We start from the raw sequence: 21,407 nt of genomic DNA on the forward strand, positions 1-21,407 counted from the left end.
TTCTTCTGTCTGGCTAGGCCTGCAAGAAACAAAATAAATAGCTTTTTGCTGCTCTCTAGCGGTAAATGCTGTAATTCCTCCCCTCCCCCTCACCAAACTGTGAAGTGAAGTGAAAGAAACCATAGAAAATGTGTAATAACAATAGCCTGCGTTATATAGTAATAGTAGCCTCTCTTACCCCCAGAGGGTTATCCTTACTCTAATGAAAAAATAATTAAAAGAAAAAAACCAAAGCCCAGCAGGATTTAAGGAGATTTGATAAAGTTTCCTTTGAATGAACTCTGAGAAAATTTTTAGGCATCTTTTAGATAATCTGAAGAGATGAAGAAGTAATAGGGAAAAAAAGGTTTTTTTTTAAAGTTCAGAATTCTTAAACGATAGCCCAATGAAGTATCCCAATATTGTTTTTGAACTAAACTAATTTTAATCTGCTCTCTGCTAAAATGAACTGGTAGTAAAAGGGTTGGGAGACATTTTAAAATAAGGTCAATGGAAAAAGAATGCAATCTTGCTTGCTGGGACATATATTCCTCTTAGCTTCATACTCGTTATTTGCCCCCAAGGTCAAACTACACAGAGCTGCTGCGGGTGTACAATTTTTTTTTACAAGCTGTCTGGTCTCCATTAATTGTTTGGGGCCAAAATTGTTTTGCTGACAGATTTGAAAACGTGCTAATAACTCACCTAGTTATTCATACTGAAGATATCTTGCAATCAGCAGAAGCAAAGAAGGCCCGTATCACCACAACCACAAATTTACTATTCCCTCTGAAAGATTATTTTAGTGGTATCTAAAGAAACATGCAACCTAACATGCTTTTCAGCAGTAAAATGTCATCGCTTATCCATTTCTTTGGTTTGGTAATTATAATTGTATTGAGCATATTCAAAGATTGATTTTTATCTAGTGAGAAAACTCAAAAAAAAATTATCCCAGCTTGAAATTAAATAGGGCACACATACTCTAGTCCCCAGATGACAGACTTCACTATGAGGATGCCATCTGTTAATAACAGTGGCTTATTTCTGGTATTCTATCTACCTATGAACTCTGTGTGTGTTTGAAGTAAAATATCACTAGATTAATAAGCTGAAGGAGCAACAGAAAACACACACACACACACACACACACACACACACACTCAAATTTCCACCACCAAGAGACCAAATTACATTATGAATCTAAGGCTGGAATAGGCTTTAGGAATGCTCTGGCATAATCCCCTACTTTTACAGAGGAGGAAACAGAAGTACAGAGAAGTTGTGTGACTTGACAAAATTTATACGGCTAGTTAGTGGCTATTTTAAACCTTTCACAGAGGCCTTCCTGACTCCCAATTCAGGGCTCATCATCATAGATGGTACTCTTTGTTTTGGACATGATGGGTGGGAACACTTCAGAGATGATTGGGAAACTGAGCAGCCTCAAAATAACAGCAACCATAGCTACTCTTTTTTTTTCTCCCAGGAAATAAGACTGAGCCGATAAAACAATTAAATTGTTAGCTAAACAAATGCTATATCCCAAAAGCATGTCAAAAATCGACCGACGCAAACACTACCTTCTTTTAGAAAATCCTGGTTGTAGGAGGAACAAATATCTACCAGGGACTCCCACCATGAAACTAGTCAAGGCTATTTTTTTTCCCTAAAAGGCAAGGAACACTTGACTAGCAGGGGAGAGGTAGAGAGAGGGGATTGTATCTAGGGTTCAAGCCCTGTCCTGGTGGCCTAATTATATAAAAGAATCCAGGCCATTGGAGTTAATATCTTTCAGACCTGATGGATATCCCATGGCCAGCAAGTTAACACACCCTGCCCAGGTGACCATGTGTGTTTTGGTGGGGAGGGCGTGAGGTTGGGGGAGAGTGGAGGTTATTTGAGCCTGTTTAGTATCTTTCCATGCCACGGCTAAGTAAAATTTCTATTGTTAACTGCTAAATATTCCACAAGTGCAATCTTGAACTTGAAATGCCAAACCAGACTGTGTCAGGCCTAACCTATGATGTGGTGATTACCTAGAAATAATTGTGGAGAAAATGCTGGTCTATAGTTAGGGACTCACTTTTTCATGCTACAGAACTCCACAAAAAGATAGAATTTACAAGCTTTGTGAAGCAACCCTGCTCTATACATCAGACTAAAAACAGCATCAGGGCAAGACTGTAACTTCTGATTACCTCGTATCTCTAACAGTGCCTAATACAGCCCTCTAAACACAGCAGATACTCAGTTTATAACACTAATTGGTGAAAAGAAAATGAACATAGATTATTATTTTTTCTTTTATATTTTTACCTTATGGCAGTCTCCTCCAGCAATTATTTCCTGAATATAGACCAAAGGCCCTTCATTCCGGTTAATTCCTCCCACAATATTCAGGCCTAAGCCTATTTCCTTGGTAACCGTTATCATCTGAAATGCAGGGTCCCTAGGAAAAAATAAAGTAACACTTGTAGATCAGCCTAGAGACCAATACAGGCATACCTTTGAGTTAACCATTAGTTCACATTCTTAGATTCAGTCAATTCTTAAACCATCAGGACACACTTGCAACTAGTGTCAATAATGTGGTCATACTTCAGAATACATAAATTTCCATGGTTATATTTTAAATTTCTCATTAAAATAATTAAAATGTCAGAACTTCAGGATTAAATCAAATTTTAACAAGTTATGATTTCTACAGGTTTACTAAAGAACTAATTGGAAGAATTGGTTTTAATCGAGTTTAGGAATTAAAAAGAAATATTTCAATGCCATCGAATGTCATTACAAAGTAGAATGATTGCTAGTTAAAGCAAAATAAACAAGATCTCCACTTAAAGTTGGCATAATGCAAAAATGTTCATGAATGTAAAGACTTTGAAGGTAAAAAGTATTTATTTTATTTTTTTTTGAGGGGGTAAAGCAGGGCAATGGGGTTAAATGACTTGCCCAAGGTCACACAGCTAGTAAGTGTGTCAAATTTGAACTCAGGTCTTCTTGACTCCAGGGCTGGTGCTCTACGCACTGCACCACCTAGCTGCCCCAAAACTATTCATTTTAAATGAGAGTACTTCACAAGAAACAGAGGGAAATGTTATTCTATTATAGAAAGTTGGTGCTAGGTGGTGCATGCCTATAATCCCCTACTACTAGCTGAGGCTGGTGGGTCACTTGAGCTCTGAAATTATAAGCTAGAGTAGGTTGAAGAAGACTGGGTATCCACAATAATTCAGACACCAATATGGCAAGGCTCCAGTATTGAGGGACTGTCTAACAAGAAGGCAAAATGGCCCAGGTCAAAAACGGAGCAGGTCAAAGCTCCCATGCTGATCAGTAGTGAGGTCAGGCCCATAAGTGGCTAATGCAGTTCTAGCCTGGATGAGATAGGGAAGACTCAGTCTCAAAAAAGGAGGAAAAAAATGAGCCTTCAAAGAACTAACTATATTTTATAAAATTATGAAGCTGGACATATGCTCACTCCCAAAATACTTCACAAGAGTCTCAAAGCTACAAAAAAGAATTTGAATAAAGCCAGATGAAAGACTCAAGGCTACCTGCCCCCACAGTAGTGCAAAAATGGAGTAGAACTGGGTTGAATAAGGACATTTAATAAGAAATGTTTTCAGTTGATATCAAAGTGCAAAGCTCCTATCAACTGGACTTCCATAATTATCTTCAAATAAATCAGAAGATAGTTTCAATTTGCTTTGGAAAATTAAATCTACTCTGAATCACAGAGCTAATTATGAACAATGAAAAAGAGTTTTCTTTCTTTCTCTTTTTTAAACCTAATTTCTGATGTCAGATCATGTCACTGATACAAAGCTTCCACGTGCTCTAATATCAGAAGTACAAGTATGGCTCTTATTTTATATATGAGGAAATTGGAGCTTAGAGGTTAAGTGACATGCTTAGGGTCACATAATTCTGACTCCAAGACCACTGGTCAGACATATTTTCACTACTCTAAAACAGAACAAAATAAATACAAAAATACAAAATTTTAAACTACGTATTAAAATTGCAAGAAAGGGAATGGTCTTTTAAAAAACGACCGCCTATGTTTTGGGTTTGTTAGGGTTTGGTGCTTTTTGGGAGGCGGACAGGTAATTCCTTACTCTATGAGTCACTCATATCATGCTGGATTTATCTATGTTGCAAGAAGATTCCGAAGTGGAGGGAATGGGCCAGGAATCTGTACAGTCACCAGGTACTTTGGATGCCAAGGTACAGGCTATGAACAGTTGGAATGGGCAGCAGGGAATGAGGGGTATAGGGAAGTGAAAGATGAAGGGAATTCATGCAGAACTGGTTTGTATCTCAGATTCTGCTTTGTTATAGCATGGGTTTATAAAGTTAGAAGGGATCTTAGGGGCTACTAGCTTGAACCCCAAATTTCACAGAAAAGAAAACTGAGGCCTTGGGGGTTTTGGTAACTAGCTTCACAGAGGTGGTAAATAGCAAAGACGGTATTCAAATCCACATTTCCTGACTCCAAATCCAGTGACCCTACACACAGCAGAAAAAACACTGGGGCTTCTTATTAAAATGTGACTCTACACCCTAGTGGTGGAATGAAGGATGTACATCAGTATGTCCTTTATATACATTATTGCTTTAGTAAAGAATTTTTAAGGTGGTCATTATTATTATATAATATTATAGTGGGCTATTATTAAGGCAACCCATTGTTATGAGAAGCAATGATTTGATGACAATGAGATAATAAAATGGAAAAATGTTAACTGTAAAGTGCTATAAAAATTTGAGAAGTTATTGTTATCATTAATTACCATTAGCTAATAATAGTAACTAAGAATAGCTGTTAGTCAATTGCTAATTAATGACTCTTAATAGTAATTGTTATCAACAATAGAAGTAGAGGCTTTGCTATTTTACCGTTAATTAGTCAATTGCTAATTAATAACTCAATAATTGTTATCAATAATAGTGGTAGGCTGCTTTGCTATTTTACTGTTAACAAATTAGAGTAGCTAATAATAGTAACTAACGACTGTTAATTAGTCAATTGCTAATTAATAACTCAATAATTGTTATCAATAATAGTGGTAGGCTGCTTTGCTATTTTACTGTTAACAAATTAGAGTAGCTAATAATAGTAACTAACGACTGTTAATTAGTCAATTGCTAATTAATAACTCAATAATTGTTATCAATAATAGTGGTAGGCTGCTTTGCTATTTTACTGTTAACAAATTAGAGTAGCTAATAATAGTAACTAATATAGCTGTTAGTTGTCAATAACTGTTAATGTCAATAATAATAGTGGTAGAGTACTTTACAATTTTACTGTTTGTTATTAACAAATTATAGTAGCTAATAATAGTAACTAATAACTGTCAATCAGTTAATTGTTAATTAATAACTGTTAATAATAATTGTTATCAATAATAGTGGTAGAATCTGTTCATATGTTATCATACGTTACTGTTCATATGTTATCATATACCATCCCTCTCTTACCAAATACCTGTTTGTCTAAATGGAAACTGCAATATTTACTGAACTGTAATTCTTGTTAAAATACTGAAAAGAAGAGGGACAGAGTTTGGCCCTGTGATTTCAATAGTGTAAGGAACACCCAGATGAAGAAATTCCCACTACCAATACAGGTTAGTATCTTCTCAGCAACTGACAGTATTAGAGAAATGCCTGGAACACTGAGATGTTAAGCGACTTGGAGGGTCACACATCCAGTATGTCAAATGTATTCAAACAATGACTGGAAAATGATGCAGAATTTGGCAATGACACACTCAGAGGCCTAGAGGCCAGAGGCAAAAATAAACACCACTTTAATTCAGTTGTCATTATTTCAAGCTATATTAGTTTAAGAAAGACAACAAATTTCAATGCAAAAATTACATTGCAACTTGGCTGAATGCTATTGCTTCAGAGCTATTCCCGTTCATGCCTGTCATCATGGTATCCTTTGGATTTAATGTCTATGAGGACTTCACTGAAGATCCTGAAGAAATTATCTCAACAGTTTTTCCTAAAAGAGAAAAATTGGAAAACAAAACCATCAGTCACCAAAGTGATTCAAATCATTGCCCTAAATTAGACTTTGCCTTTGCATAAAGTCACTAGGTACATGTGGTACAAATACACACACACATATGTACACGCGTATACGCTTGTGGACGGATGGATGGTATATATGCTTGATGTATTTTGGGCTCTGGCATTTCAGTGAGTGTCTTTAACATTTGGGAAGTGTGAACGAAATCTCTTTCTGTACAAATCCTTAGGACGGAAGGATGCAAATCAACCTGAGCTAGCTATTCCAGTTTTCACTGGTATCACACGTACAATTCTCTAAAGTCAGTCTTAGGGAGAGCTGGTCTTCATACAAGTCAGCTGTCAGGATACCCACAGAACTTTTGTACATTTCAGTGCCGGAAAACAGATAAACGCCCAATCCTGACTCATTGGCTAGAGATGGTATAGATTAGAGGTGTCAAACTCGGTGCCCAAATCTGATTAAAACATAATTGAGAAACACTGAACAAAATAAATAAAAATACGATACAACAAAGATGTTAATTTGGGGTTCTCTAAGTCAATATGTGGCTATAGGATCCACTTCTGTTTAAATTTGACACTACAGGTACAGACTGTAGGAAAACTTCTTTCATACCCTGTACTGGTCAGTCATTCATTTCCACCTGCTTTGTAATTTTCCCTCCAGAATAATGAAAGAATTAAAATTGTATCTGCTTATATATTTAGTACGTTTTTCTTTTATTACAATACCATGATGTGAGGAACGGGTAATTGCCCATAGAAACATCAACCTTTCTTCTTAAATATAGGACAATATAAAATGTCACATAGGTTAATTCTTTTCTAATATTATGAAATGTGTCTCTCTAGAGAGATTCTTAGAATTGGTTATAGCCCTTGGGTGTTATCTAGTTTTAATCAAAGACAGTATGATGCTTTCTTTTACAGAAGGATTCCTTTAGTTGCTTCCCTAAAGTTTGTAGATCATTTGTTAGTTAACTGACACCCAGTGTCCCATGAGATAGCACTGCCTTCCATAGAAACAAAATAACAATGACTACTCCAAATCCACAGGCCTACTCTGTCTTCCCACTGAAATTTAACGTTTCTAAAATTCCCTATTATTTGCAAAAACTGGCCCCACTACAAAGTACAGGGATGGTGAACTTGAACCTCGAACACAGCTTCAGTATATATCAGGATCTGCTAGGGTGTCAGATGTCCTTGGCAATTTTCTAACTACGAGGGCACAGTCTGTTTAAAACTTAAATGTTCATTTTCACATTGGGAGTTAGATAGTGATATTCAGGGTCAGGAATAACTCTACAAAAGGGCAGGCTTAAGAAATCCAAGGCCGGCTCAAAACTGTAATCTCCAACACCCTCATTTTCAACTTTCTCCCTAGACAGGGTTGGGAGGCAGCCCACCTCAGCTCAGCAGGACCCCTAAGACTTAGCATATCAACTCAGTAATTTTGTGTGTGTGTTTGTCTCTATCTGGATATATAGGCTGTATATTTGGACACCCGCTGAGGCACAAGCTGTTGTTATTTCAGTGAGTCCTTTTTCCATTTTTTATTTTTTAGTAAAAAAAGCAATCAATAATCTTCAGAACTAAGATTATAGAAGGGTGGCTTTATTCCAGGCACCAACATGGACACACTTACTCTGTGGAGAGTATGGGGATTTTCTTCCCTGGAGCAGCAGTTCAGAGATTACTGTTTCCTCATAATTCAAAGATTATCTGGAAGCCCTTATTTCCACAAGGGTTTGTAAGGAAGGTGGCTGATGGGAGAGGATGAGGAAGGAAGTAAAGGGATCCATCAGGTTAGAGATGAATGTCTCCTCTTCAGACATATGTTGCCTGTGGTTGGATTATTTGCAAGAACAACACTTCTGTCTGGTAGAATGCTACCTCCTTTGTGTCCCAATTAAATATGCCCAAAGTGCAGGAACCAACTGAGCTTTATTAGATAATACCAATGCCTTCCATTTGTAGTATTTGAAACATCTCAATATAGCCACTGATAGATCTGCCATTGATGCTATTCAAAGATCCAGGCACTAAATAAACCCCAAGTGATAAGTAGAATGACTACAACAGCATTATGAGAAACCTGATTAACAATGAAAATCTCTGCAACAAAAAGATTCCTTGGAATTTAGACCATAGAAAGATCTTTAAAAATCACCTCATTTTATGGAAACCACCGAGACCCAGAAAGATAAAAGGAATCATTAAAGGTAATCTGACCAGTCAGGAACACAGTGAGGATGAGAACCTAGTTCTTCTGACCCCTCATGGCACAGTCTTTCCATTAAAGCAGAAAAACCTGTACATGGAAGGCAAAGAAGGTGGGCACTTAATCCTCAAAGACCTGATAGGACATTGAGGGGAAGACAGAAAGAATTGCTTTTCACAACATTGGGGTTTCCATAAGTGAAGTTTGGGCCATGAGGTTTTAGAAAGTGCTGCTATATATACTTAGCAGACTTTTCTAAACCAAGCAACAACAGCTGGGGCTTGATCCAGCATCTGGGATGCTGACTTGGGCACAGAACTGTGGGCAAAAGAGATAAAGAGGTTTTAGTCAGGAAAGGGAAATGGTACCTCAGATTAAGTCCTAATTGCCTCTACATTGAAATGGATGGAAGTGCTTACTATGTGCCAACCACTTTCCTAAGTGACAGGAACACAACAGAATAGGAAGAGAGTCTGTCCCTCAAGGTGGACACGTCATAAGTGGGGGAGGCAACACATAAGAAAGAATTCAACTGCAGGGCTCATGGTGAGACCCAGGAATCCTTGGCTTCATTGTTGGCAAAGGAATTCCTGGTAGGATCTACACAGGCATAATTCTGACTGTAATGGAACCTTACTACGCAGTAAGAAAAGACAAACATGACAAATACAGAGAATCACATGGAAAGACTTTTGTGAACTGGTACAAAGTGAACTAAGTAGAGTCAGGAAAACAATAAATACAGTAACCACCAGAATGTAAATGGAAAGGACAACCATTAAAAAACAAATGGAACTGCATGTTCAGAAATTACAAAGACCAAGGAGATGTAAGAAGACACCAGCCCGGGCTCTTTGGCAACAGTGGGGGTCCATGAGTGTGGAGTTATTCTAATGTCAAACTGTTTCAATGCACTGATTGGTTTGGCTGATTTTTAAATTATTTTTCCTTTTAAAAATTCTTTGTAATAACGGATGTCTGGGGGAAGGTATTAGATGGAGCACTGGGGTAAAATGTAGATAATAGAAAAATAAAAGACCAATAAAAATCTATTTTTTTAATCAAGGAAACTGAAGTCAAGGGAAGTAAATGATTGGCTCTAGGTCATCAAACAATTTAGTGACCGAATTAGGACTAGAACTTGGGTCTATCTCTTGGTACTGGGTTCAGTGTCACTGTATCACACTATATCACAATGGCTATGAATAACAAAGAAGTGGGAAAGTTGGGATGAATGCATTGGCTTGAAAGATAACGGCAGAAACTTTAACTTCATAATGTCATTTTTGTAGAATTCATTTGCAAGCATTTTAGGATGCAGAACAAATCTTAAGAATTAAATGGGGCACCTTCTATCTGAAAGGAAAACAAAGCTCCTTGAAAAATTAAGGAAGATTAATTAAGTATTGTTCCTCACAGTCTCAAGATAAAACAAAAGTCTAATACTAGAAATACCAGGTTTTGCTTCATCAAGTACCTTTTGCATTCCAGAAAAAAAAAATATTTTCAGGCAGAAATTTGTTTCCTCTTGAAAAACATCTAATAAGAAATGTTAAGAAGGGAGGGGGGAAAAAGGGAAAAACATGTAAAAAGAAAGCCTTGATGATGTGATTTGCAAATAAGAAGGCTCGACTATGTATAGATAAGTGACTGGCAGAATGCTACAATTCACAGCAGTTTCACTTTTTCATTTTCTTAATCCTCTGAGAACAGAATTCCATAATGAAGTGGTGGGCAAGAAAGATTCCCAAAGTAATAACTATGATGTGCAATGTAGAAAAATGTTTATATGTTAGTTTTAAGTTAAAACAACATACACATTCAGAGAAAAATTTTATAAATCAAAAGCTTTTAAAGGTCAGCTAATGTAGAAAAATGTGGACTGGTTTCCCACAGCCACATATGTAGAATTGTGGAATAACAATAAACCTCTAAAATAGATTACAAGAAAGAGAGAGAATACAGATGACATCTGTAAAATAAATATTTAGATATTTCTAAATATTGAGTGTCTAGTGATTTGTAAGCAACAATAAACTACAATAACAAAAATGCAATATTTATTTTCGTCCAGATTTTAATAATAGGTTTTTACCTCTATCTTTAAGTCTACTTTTTGGCCCACACCAAGTCAAACTTCCCTTATAATATAAAATCTTACCCTGAAAAACTTCCCTGAAATAAGTATGTTGCATTATTTGGCTACCTTATATTACGTCTATATATTTTAAAATCTATAGCCTATGTAGTTATTTAACACGAACCAACGCATAGTGGCTAGGTTCTATTCCTACTAGCTGTATGCCATGTGCAAAGTACTTTATCTCAGTTTCCTTACCAGTAAAAATGAGATGGATGGCCAGAGAAAAACTAAAATTACGTATGATTTATTAAGGGAGAATTTGCTTATCACCAATACACATAGAGATTTCTTCTGTATTTTTACTTTCCTTACCCTGTGTGGTTACACAGTTGGAAGAAGAGATAACGTATCAATCCCAAGTAGAAGATTAAATTAGATAAAGCTTAACTTTGGATGCAAACATCCACAAACCAGTGGTAACTACTAAAAATAGATTAGCCCCCACTGGCAGCTTCTATAATGAGATTCCTAAGTAAAAGACAATAAAACATGTGGCTGTCACTTGAGAATCCTGTCTAGGATCATGCTCATTTCAATTAAGTCACTGAATGGCACTGTTCTTAAGATCCTTGCAGAAAGCCTCATCATGGTATCCAGTTTTCTGGGTTTTCAAAGTCTATGCCAGTAGAATAAAAAGCATGTCCTTCAGAGCTGGAAAGATTATTTATTAGGGGCCTGGTGATGGATCAAATGTCAACTGAGGACCACCTAGTGGAGTTAGATAGACTTCTCACCAAAAACTGGACAGGTAAATTCTTTAGACTATCTACTAAGCTATTGCAAAGCAAGGGGTAGTGAACTACATCAGTGAAGGGAATACTTAAATTGAGGAAATTATAGATCCTTTGTGTTACTCACAAAAAGTAAGAATCTACTATCAGAGTACAATCACTCCCGCAGGCTACCTATGAATCTTACTTGGATTCAAGCTGAGGAAAGAAGATATATTGATTTCCCCAGTGGACAAGCGGTCAAAGAATATGAGAGCACATTTTTCTAAGGAAAAAGGAAAACCATCAACAACCATGTAGTCGTTCTAAATCACTAACCATAAGTGAAATTCAAATTAAACCAACTCTAAGTTTCCACAACTCAATTTCCCCTCAGAGTGGCAAAGATGATAAAAGAAGAAAATAGCCAATGTTGAAGGAGCTGCCTGAAGACAAGTAGAATAAATAATGGTTGGTAGAGTTCTGAATTGGTCCAACCATTCTGGAACACAATCTATAATTGTGAGAAAAGTCACTAACTTGTTACACCCATTTACGCTCCAATAGCATATCTGAATGTATATTCTAAGAAGGTTACAGACCTAAAGAAAAGCTCCCTCTCTGCCCACGTATATTCATAGCAGGAATTTTTTATGGTAGCAAGAGATTAGAAACAAAATGGTTGTCCATTAATTAGGGGAATGGCTGAATGTGCTTGTGCACTGGAATATTATTATGCTATAAAAAAACGACATATGAGAACTTGAGAAAAGCCATCTATATTAACTGATAAAGAGTGAAGCAAAGAGATCCAAACACTAAAAGGCATTAAGCTCTATTTAATGATGATAATTAGCACTGGGACCTAGAAATCTCTCTGCAAAAGTGGGAAACCACAAACAACCACAGGAAAGATTGTTCTAAATCACGAATCATAAGTGAGATGCAAATGAAAACAACTCTGAAGTTCCACCTTACCTCCACTCAAAGTGGGCTGACCACTTCTCAGAGTAAGTGTAGTATCAAATTGAAAGTACCCAGCATCACAGGACCATTCCTACCCATGCATTCCTACCCACTTTAACATATGACTCTGGGCCACTCCTGGATCTCAGTTACCTTCTGTGAAAAAGGAGATGGCTGGATTAGAGGGCCATTGAGGTCTCTTTCAGCTCTAGATCTATGATCTCATGATCCTTTGCTGGATCATCATCTATGCCCCAGCCCCTGTGAGTGTACCCCAAGGCTCTGTCCTGGGCCTCTTCTCTACTAACTCTATACCTTCTCAGTGATCTCATCAGCTCTCAAAGGGTTCATAGTAGGCAGATGACTCCCAGATTCTTATATCCAGGTCTAATCTCTCTACTATGTATCAGGCATTGTGCAGGGTGCTGTATGTATGTGTACGTTAATTCTCTATATCTTGACTGTAGGACCTTATCAGATACTTGATGAAAGATTTTCTTCCTAATCCTAGATGTCCATTTTGTTTGTGCAAGAGTTTATCAATTTTACCCAACCCAAATTGTCTTTTCTACCTTTTATGTCATCTTTATCCCCTGGTTGGTTAAAAATTCTTGCCCAATTATAGCTGTGAAAGTTATTGTCTTCCATTTTCCTCCACTTTTATTTCAATGACATGACCTTTTATAATTGGGTAACGTATGTAATGTAACAGGCAAAAATGTTGATGATTCAAGGAGAATTATTTTGTGTTCTGCTACTTAACTGAAGCTATTGTAGCAACTCATTTCTTTGCTGATTCCTCAATGTTTTTAGAGGCAGCAAGGTGATACAGGGGATAGAGTGCAGGGCCAGAGTCAGGAAGACCTGAGCTTAAACATAACCTAAGACACTTACTAGCTGTGTGACCCTGGACAAGTCATTTAATCTCTGTCTGCCTCTGTTTCCTTAGCTATAAAACAGTGATAATAATAAGACCCAGGTGCTCCTTCCTTCCAAACCATCAGGTTATCTGCAAATAGATGTAATTCATCTCATATTTACCAATGTTTGCTTTTAATGTTTTCCTCTTAACATATTCTGATCATTAACATTTCTAGAACTCTATTAAATAATGGTAACAAAAAGGGGCATTACCTCTGTATTATAATTCTTTGAAATTTTGTAGTGAGTAAACGGAAGCCAAGACCTGCCCAGTGTCATGCCACTATTTAGCAGAATGGCTGGCTCTATGGTAGGTAACCGAAACCTCTTTTCTTTGTTCAGAAAAGGAGAAAGAATAAGTCTTTGGTAATAACAGTTGCATAGTATAACCTCTGTTGTGATTAAGAAACCACCTGGACATTACTGAAGAGAATGGAAAATTATTGTACCATAAGAAATGACAAAATGGATTGTCCCAGAGAAAACAGGGAAAGCCTGAAGAACAGCTGCGGAGTGAGGTAAGCAGAATCAAGGGCACATTTTATACAATAGAATAACACTATAAAGAAATACAACTTTGAAAGACTCGAGAACTCTGATCTGTGCAATGGCAAAGCATGATTCCAGAGGACCAAAGATGGAGCATGCTACCTACCTCCTGAGAGGGAGTGATGGATTCAAAAAGCAGAATGAGACATACATTTTTGGACAGGGTCAATGAGGGTATTTGCTTTGCCTGACTGCACATATACTACAATAGTTTTTATTTGTGTATTTAACATGGGGGAGTAGGGAGCGGGGGAGAGAGAATAAATGCCTGTAATTTTTTTTTTAAAGAATGGAAAACTTGGATAGCTACCATATCATCAGAAAGTTCTGATCTCAACACCTGATCATGATAATCCTTATCCAATGGGGTCCATATTTATATGAGTTTTAACAAAAATATTTAATAATTACAGCAGCATTTGATGTATCCAGAAGTCAAATTTCTAGCAGCCTCAATCATCTGGAACAGAAAAGTGAAAAAAAAAAAAGTCTTTGCGAAGGCAAGAGTTTTTACAAGGTACACGGGTAGAGGCGTTTTACTGCACAACAAAAATTACATACAAGCCACCATCATGAAGTAATGAAACTGATTTTATGTGGCTCATAAAAAGACTTAAAAGGCAGTTCCTAAATAGGAATTCCATGAATGGGATCATAGACTTAGAAATTAGAGGAGACAAAAAGAACTAGTTTTAAGAGGCTTATTTTACAGGTGAAGAGACTGAGGCCAAGGGAAGCTAAGTGACTAGCCCAAGGTCACTCAGTTATTAAGAAGTTGACCCAGAATTTGAATTCAGGTCTAACTCCAAATCCAATGTTCTTTCTACTATCACATCGTACAGCTAGGCAACTTCCTTGGAAGAAATAAAGTTTCCCACGTTTACTTTGGAAGGCAATACTCACTTAGATCAAGGGTGGGGAACCTGCTGCCTCGAGGCCACATGTGGCCCTCTAGGTCCTCCAGTGTGGCCCTTTGAATAAATCCAAACTTCATGGAACAAATCCTTTTATTAAGGGGATTTGTTCTGTGAAGTTTGGACTCAGTCAAAGGGCCACACTGAAGGACCCAGAGGGCTACATGTGGCCTCGAGGCAGCAGGTTCCCCACCCCTGACTTAGATGTGTGCTTTCTGGTCTATTTCTTTAAAAATCAAGTCCCACTGCTTTTTAGTCACATGTCTTAAGACAGTCATAGGATCCAGGTTTGGAAAAATCAGCTAAATGATTGACAGCTTCTGGTTTCCTAGATTTAGGGCCAAGCACGTTTCCACTGTTTGGTAATGGCTCCTGAGATATTAAACACCTCTACCCAAATAAAGGAGAGAAGTCAGAGAATAAAATCAAGTTCTCTGAGATCAGAAGACCCAGGTTCAAGCCCCAACTCTGACACCAAATGAGCTGCGTAACCATGGGCAAGTTGCTTCATTTCTCTTCATTGTTTTCATCTATAAAATGGAGATTACTTCAATGGGTCTATGATCTCATTTATTTGGAAGTGCCCCACCAAAAGATGCATATCCCAACCCATACATCCAACCTATCCTCTCTAACTCTAGACCATGCCTTCACAGAAAGTCACCAAAGAGGGTCCATCTTTCCTCTTTCTCCTGGTGAAATCCTTCTTCTCCTTCAAGTTTTAACTCAGTTGCCAGCTCCTCCATGAAGCTATTCTTCCCTGATAGCTCCTCCACTGAAAGTGAGGCAATTTTCCTAGACAACTTTCTTGGAAAACTTTGCTCCTACCACATTCTACCTTTTTTGTGTACAGGTCAAATCCCTCCTATTAGACTGCAAATTCCTTAAGGGAAGGCACTGTTTTATTGTTCATCTTTATATACCCAATACCTGACACACAACACATGCTTGTTAAGGGTTTACTGAATTGAATTGGAGAGATGAACACTACATCCAGCTCTATAAAAATGAACAAGCATGCCATCTAGTGGATGGCTAGGCAGGAATCTAGCAGAGTATAAGGAATGTTCATATAAACTATGTAGTGATACACTTTAGAAAAATTGCCATGAAAATATTTTTTTTTTTACAGAATGGCTGTACAATCCATAAAAGCTTTAGTTATCTGGAGCTGATTTCTCTAGAATGCTAATACATTTATGCTTATCCAGTGTCCTCCCTTGTGACAAAGAACATTTGGTGATTTCAACTCTGCTCCATAAGTTGTAGTGGTTCCCTATTAGCATGCTTGAAATTTAAAGCGCTTCACAACCTGGCTCCAAACGACCTTTCCAGTTTGATTCTCATTATTCCCCATTATATATTTTCCATGGATTTTTCCATTATATATTTTCCATGGGGTAATCTGCCCTTCACATGGCTACCAAAATATTTTTTGCTCCCTGTGCTCAAAAACCTTCAGGAATTGTATATTCTCTATAGAATAAAACACAAACCACACACTTTGATATTTAGGCCCCTCCATGATCTGGTTCCAACCTATCTTATTTAAATAACCACCCCATATTTATAGCACTCAAGGTGTACCCAACCTGGCCAAACTAGACTTTGCTGTTCCTCAATCCCAGCATTCCACCTCCTGCTGCCATGAGTTCATACTCTATTCCTGGAATGCCCTCTCTCCTCACCTCCATTTATTAGATTCTCTGGTTTCCTTCAAAGCTCGGCTCAAATGCTACCTCTCTCCATTCTCCCAGATGCTAGTGCTCCTCTCCACCAAATTACCTTGTATTTATTTTGCATATACTTAAGTGTGTACATGTTATGTCCTCCAATAAAGTTCCTTTAGTAAATCAAGGCTGCTTAATTTTTGTCTTTGTATAACCAGCATCTAATGTAGTGTTGAGCACATAGTACATACTTTAAATGATCGTTGCTTGATCCTGTCCCTGAAATTTAGGGGTCTGAATCACAGGAAGTCTTGTGGAACCCAAGAAGCTTTCCAAAAGTCTTTTTATCCCTTTGGTTTATGTGCCCTACCTTGGAGTCTGCCACCTACCATTGACTTGGTCCCACTCGCCAAGTCAAAGCCCATTATAATAAGTACAAAAAACGGTGCCAAGAAAGTTTATAAGATGGAGAGATCACTTCTCCCTGAGGGATGAGCAAAAAGAAATAAAAATACTACAAAGTGCAAAAATAATGTAATTTTTTTTCAATTAGAAATGCTGAAAGATGGTAACATGATCGGGTCACAACCAGGATATCTGTTGCTATGAAAGCCAATGCTTGCATCTCCTTTACTTTCAGGTATTAATTAAAAATCTCTTGGGCATGTTATAGAAAAAAATCAAAATCTGTAATGGGAAACTTACTAGACAGAACCTTTTCTCTCATCATCCTAAGAACTATTTAATACTGACATTTACAAAGCTCTTTAAGGTTTGCAAAGCACTTTTATGTGCATTATCTCAACTGAGCCTCATAATAAATCTATGAGCCTAGTACTACAGACTTCATTACCCTATTTTGCAGATAAGGAAACTGAGGCTAAGTGAATGGCCCATGGTTACACAGCTCATTAAGTGTTAGAGGTGAAAGTAAAACCCAGGTCTCCAGACAAAGCTACCTATTCAATTAAACAAATCTTTATTAAGCACCAAAAGGTGGTGAAATGAAAAACTGATGGATCTGAGCCAGAGATCTTGATTCGAATCCTGGTTCTGCTACTTACCACATATGTGACCTTTGGCAGTCAATCAATAAACATTTTAAAAGCACCTATTAGGTGCAGAGCACAGTTCTAGACTCTGAGGATATAAAGAAAGGCAAAAGACAGGTCCTGGTTTGAAGGAATTCAGTCTAATGGGGAAGACAACAAGCAAACATCCATATACAAGCAGGTTATATAGTGGATAAAATGGAAATAATTAACAGAGGGAAGGCCCTAGACAGAATTAAGGGGATCCGGAAAGACAAGTCATTTGATCTCTCAATTCATCTAAAATGAGGAGGTTAAACTAAATGATTTCTAACAATCCTCTGAGCTCTAATCTATGATCCTATGAACAATAAAATTCTATTCAATGTCACTGATTTGACATTACATTGTGGAGCAATGGTAACTTTGGATTCTCAAAGGTTACGCATGTAGAACGTAAGCTGTCTGAGATGACGATTTTTGTGTGTAGGCCTGGGGATAGACTGGATATCAGCTATCCAAGGAACAACCTCACCGTGGTCAGAGAGGCTTATTACCAAGCTAGTGGAGAATGATGCATTTTTGGTAGAGAGGAATTCTAAATGGCCATTCTACTACACCACATCATAGAAGGATATCACCCACGCTGATAAATCATAGGTGCTTGAAGAGATATAAGACTCGGAATATTATTGTGCTGCAAGAAATGATAAATATGAGGAATTCAAAGAAATATGGGAACTTCTATGAAAATGAAGTAGAATATTTCAGAAGCAGAAAACCAATATAAACAATGACCATGAGAGTCTAAAGGAAAAGACACTCAAATAAAGTCAAGTGCTGTTTAATTACAATGACCAATCTTGTTATTGAGGAATAAGAAGAAACATACTTCTTTTCTAAATTGGAGTGGTGGGGAGGATTATGGGTGCAAGATCTTGCATACACTGTTGGAAGTGGTCACTGTGTAGGCTGTGTTTGATTTAACTTTTTTCTCTGTTATAGAGTAAGGCTTGCATGGAGTGGAATCAAATCCAAAAACGACTATGATATGAAAACTCACCAGTAAAATTTGTATTTTCAAAAATTATATGGAGATTTCAGATCAGCATGAGAAAACATGTAAAGGGATGGAAAGCGAGGTAAGCAGAATACCTCTAAGGGAAAACTTGACTATGTTAGGGCTCTTATTTGGCCAAAAAAAAATATTAAGATCAACAGAGCCAGAGAAAGACTGAAAGAGGAGTAAAAGGAGAAAGTAAAAGATTAAGGATGTGGAGGAAAGCCATTTTTGAGGGGCTCTGTCCAAAGCAACAGGAAATCTAAATCCCAGGAGGACTTTATCCCCCAAATACTACAACCCTGTTTTCCAGAAGTTCTCCGGGTAGGGCAGCCAGGTGGCACAGTGAAGAGAGCACTGGCCCTAGAGTCAGAAGGACCTGAGTTCAAATGTGACCTCAGACACGTGACATGCTCACTAACTGTGTCACCTTGGGCAAGTCACTTAACCCCAATTGCCCTGCCTTCCCCACCTCCAAAAAAAAAATTAAATAAAAAAATAGAAGTTCTCCGGGGTTGCTCAGATTCAGTACTTAAAACCAGTTCCAACTCATAATTTGAAGGGAAGGAAGTAATCATTTCCACTACTATCAGCCTACTCTTTTTTTAATCTTCATTTGATAAAGAATAAACAAAAACTTGGCAGGTAAAACAAAAACAAAACCCATGTTCATAAAAGAAGACTGGCTACCCACATTATTCTCATTTTCCCCAATGCTTATTCATTGAAAGCAGGTTCACCCACTTTGAAAATCTTCCTTCTGATATAATTTACAAGTTATCTCTCACAGTAAAGTGAATCACCATGCAAACAACATAATGAATGCTTCCTCCGCCCCCCAAGGGTAATTGCATAGGAAGACAGCAGCATCTGTGTCCCTCTTTGAAGGGGGAAAATAATCCTGTGCATTTAAATATCATCAATGTTTGAAGAGCTGCTGATTTTACAATTCTACCAACTGTTAACGACCTACCTATTCCTTTGAGGGGCAGATAATTACTTCAAGTAGACAGTCCCCCATCCTTTGTGTGAGGAATCCAGACAAAATGTGGTAGTATTACATATATTAAGATATATATGGTCTTAGTAGGATCATGAAGGTCATGTACTTTGTTGAGAACATCTGTAGCAACTTTCAATGAAAGTTTCTTCCATGTAGTATCAGAGTGATGGTTTCCTTGGGATAAGGAAAAGATGGTAAAAAGGTAAGCTTGGGCACATCAAAAATCCAACGCATAAACTTAAAGCAATGAATCCAATCTTCATTTTTTAGTATTATTATTTTCGTATTGCTTTGTCTCTCTTAGATCTGATTATGAGCCAATCTTAAACTTTGTGGTTAATACCTCCAAAAATTTCTGAATCATCATCCCATTACAGTTTCACAGTATTCAGTAATCAGAGCATCAGAGATCTAGAGCTGGGATCCTAGAGATCAGAGATCTCAATCCCGGAGGGGTCATCCGGTCCTATTTCCTCGGTTTGCAGATGACAAACTGAAGTGGAGAGTTTAACTGACTTGCCTATGCTTGTACAGACAGTAAGCAGCAAAGCAGAAATTCCAATCCACGTACTCAGATTCCAAACCCAAACATTCTTTCTATAGGCCCACTTTGTCCCTTACTGCTGGCGGGGGGGGGGGGGGGGGGGGGGGGGATAGGCAACCACATTTAACAACAGGCAGCTCATGAGAATCCTTCCCCAACACTGATATATATGACTTGGGACAGTGTGAAACAAAAAGCAGTCCAAACTGCTCATAATCTATTTAGACTTCCTACTTTACTGAAGCTTAAGAATAAAAGTATAAGGAACAAAGTACAGTTATATCTGCCTAACACTGCTAACAAATTCTACAAAAACATGGCATTAAGCAAAAAGACATTATTTAGGGATCAGTTGGTAACATGGGAATAAAAAGGAAAGATGGGTCCAGCCAATGATACTATTTCATAGTTCTGCACTGGGTTTGAGTTATAAGGTGTTAAAGACATAAAGAAGTGGCAAAATGACATTAGTTCGATGACTAGTGTGTTGCATATTTCTCTATAGATGGTTCTGGTGGCTTGCTCTCTTATCTAACAGGGCATTCATTTTATGGATTCTTAATGGGAAAATAAAATCAAACCAAAAGTGGGCCTTTTAAAAATTTTGTCAGAAATAACAAGAGGCCATTTCCTAGCAACCTTCGTCCCAGTACATCCACAGGGCTTGGATTAAGATGAGTCCAAATTTGAAGATAGTTTTTGATTTTGTGAAGGGTGGAAACATTAAAAAGCAGGCCAAGGACCACAAGAGAGTTGTCTGTGAATGTTAGTAGTGTAGAGAAATGAATCTCATTAGAATATGGTAATAAATGCATATATGAACCAATTATTTCCCCCAATTTGGCTAGTGATATAATTGAATATTTAACACCCTTTGTGCCTCATCCCAGATATTTAAAATGCTTTTACAGAAATTGGTTTCAGCTAGTTTAAAATTAGTGGAGAAATAGAAACAATTGTTAATAAAAAGGGGTCTGGATTATAAGATTATTCAGAGTTCAAAACAGACCCACAACTTCTGTGGGCTATTATGTTTCCACCTAATGAAGAAGAGGTGCATGCTTTCTCCTTTGCATTGGCCCTCCAGGGGAGATGAGCAAGGATTAACAGCATCTGATGGATGAATGCTGCTCCTCCCCACTAGGGCAGCCCCAAGCAGAGGGGCAGCACAGTTCTCAGACAGCTTAGGGACAACATAGGGGTACAGCCCCTCTGTTGTTGGAGATGGGGGACCATCACTTCTCTGGGGAGAAGGCATATTTCTTTGCACCTTATTTAGCCATGGAGAGGTAAGGTACTTTGGGGTCTTGGATCCTTTGGCTGGGTCTGTTCCAAGGACAGAAAAGGGTTTCCCTGGAGTAGTATGGGGCCCCTTCAGATCTCCCCCTACCTCCAACTGAATTTGTCCCAGGTGCTGAATTCCTAGTGGTACATCTGGCTGGAAGGGACCTTAGAAGTCATGTAGTCCAAATCTTTTATGGATAAAGACATTAACAAGGTTCAGAGATTCAATCTATCAGCATTTATCATTTGTTCAAGGACACACAGGTTGTAACTAACAGAGCTGGGATTAGAATCCAAGTCTTCCAACTCCAAGACCAATGGTTCTTTTCATTACGCAATTCTGCCTCCACTTTTC

General features: G+C 37.7%; 1 protein-coding gene across 2 annotated transcripts in view; it reads right to left on the reverse strand.

Annotated features, from left to right (window-relative positions):
• The window catches only part of STXBP4 (syntaxin binding protein 4), a 228,831-nt gene that overhangs the window by 192,853 nt on the left and 14,571 nt on the right, over positions 1-21,407 (reverse strand). The window contains exons 1-3 of one of the 2 annotated variants that reach the window (XM_036753252.1): positions 19,195-19,221; positions 5,875-6,004; positions 2,299-2,431 (exon numbers count right to left, since the gene is read on the reverse strand). In XM_036753252.1, the coding sequence (XP_036609147.1) occupies positions 2,299-2,431; positions 5,875-5,933 (192 nt within the window). In that variant the 5' untranslated portion in view covers positions 5,934-6,004; positions 19,195-19,221. Of the gene's footprint in view, positions 1-2,298; positions 2,432-5,874; positions 6,005-19,194; positions 19,222-21,407 lie in introns of those variants that run through there. The other variant, XM_036753251.1, reaches the window with a different exon arrangement.

The sequence above is a fragment of the Trichosurus vulpecula genome, chromosome 4 (assembly GCF_011100635.1).
Source record: "Trichosurus vulpecula isolate mTriVul1 chromosome 4, mTriVul1.pri, whole genome shotgun sequence".
NCBI lineage: Eukaryota > Metazoa > Chordata > Mammalia > Diprotodontia > Phalangeridae > Trichosurus > Trichosurus vulpecula.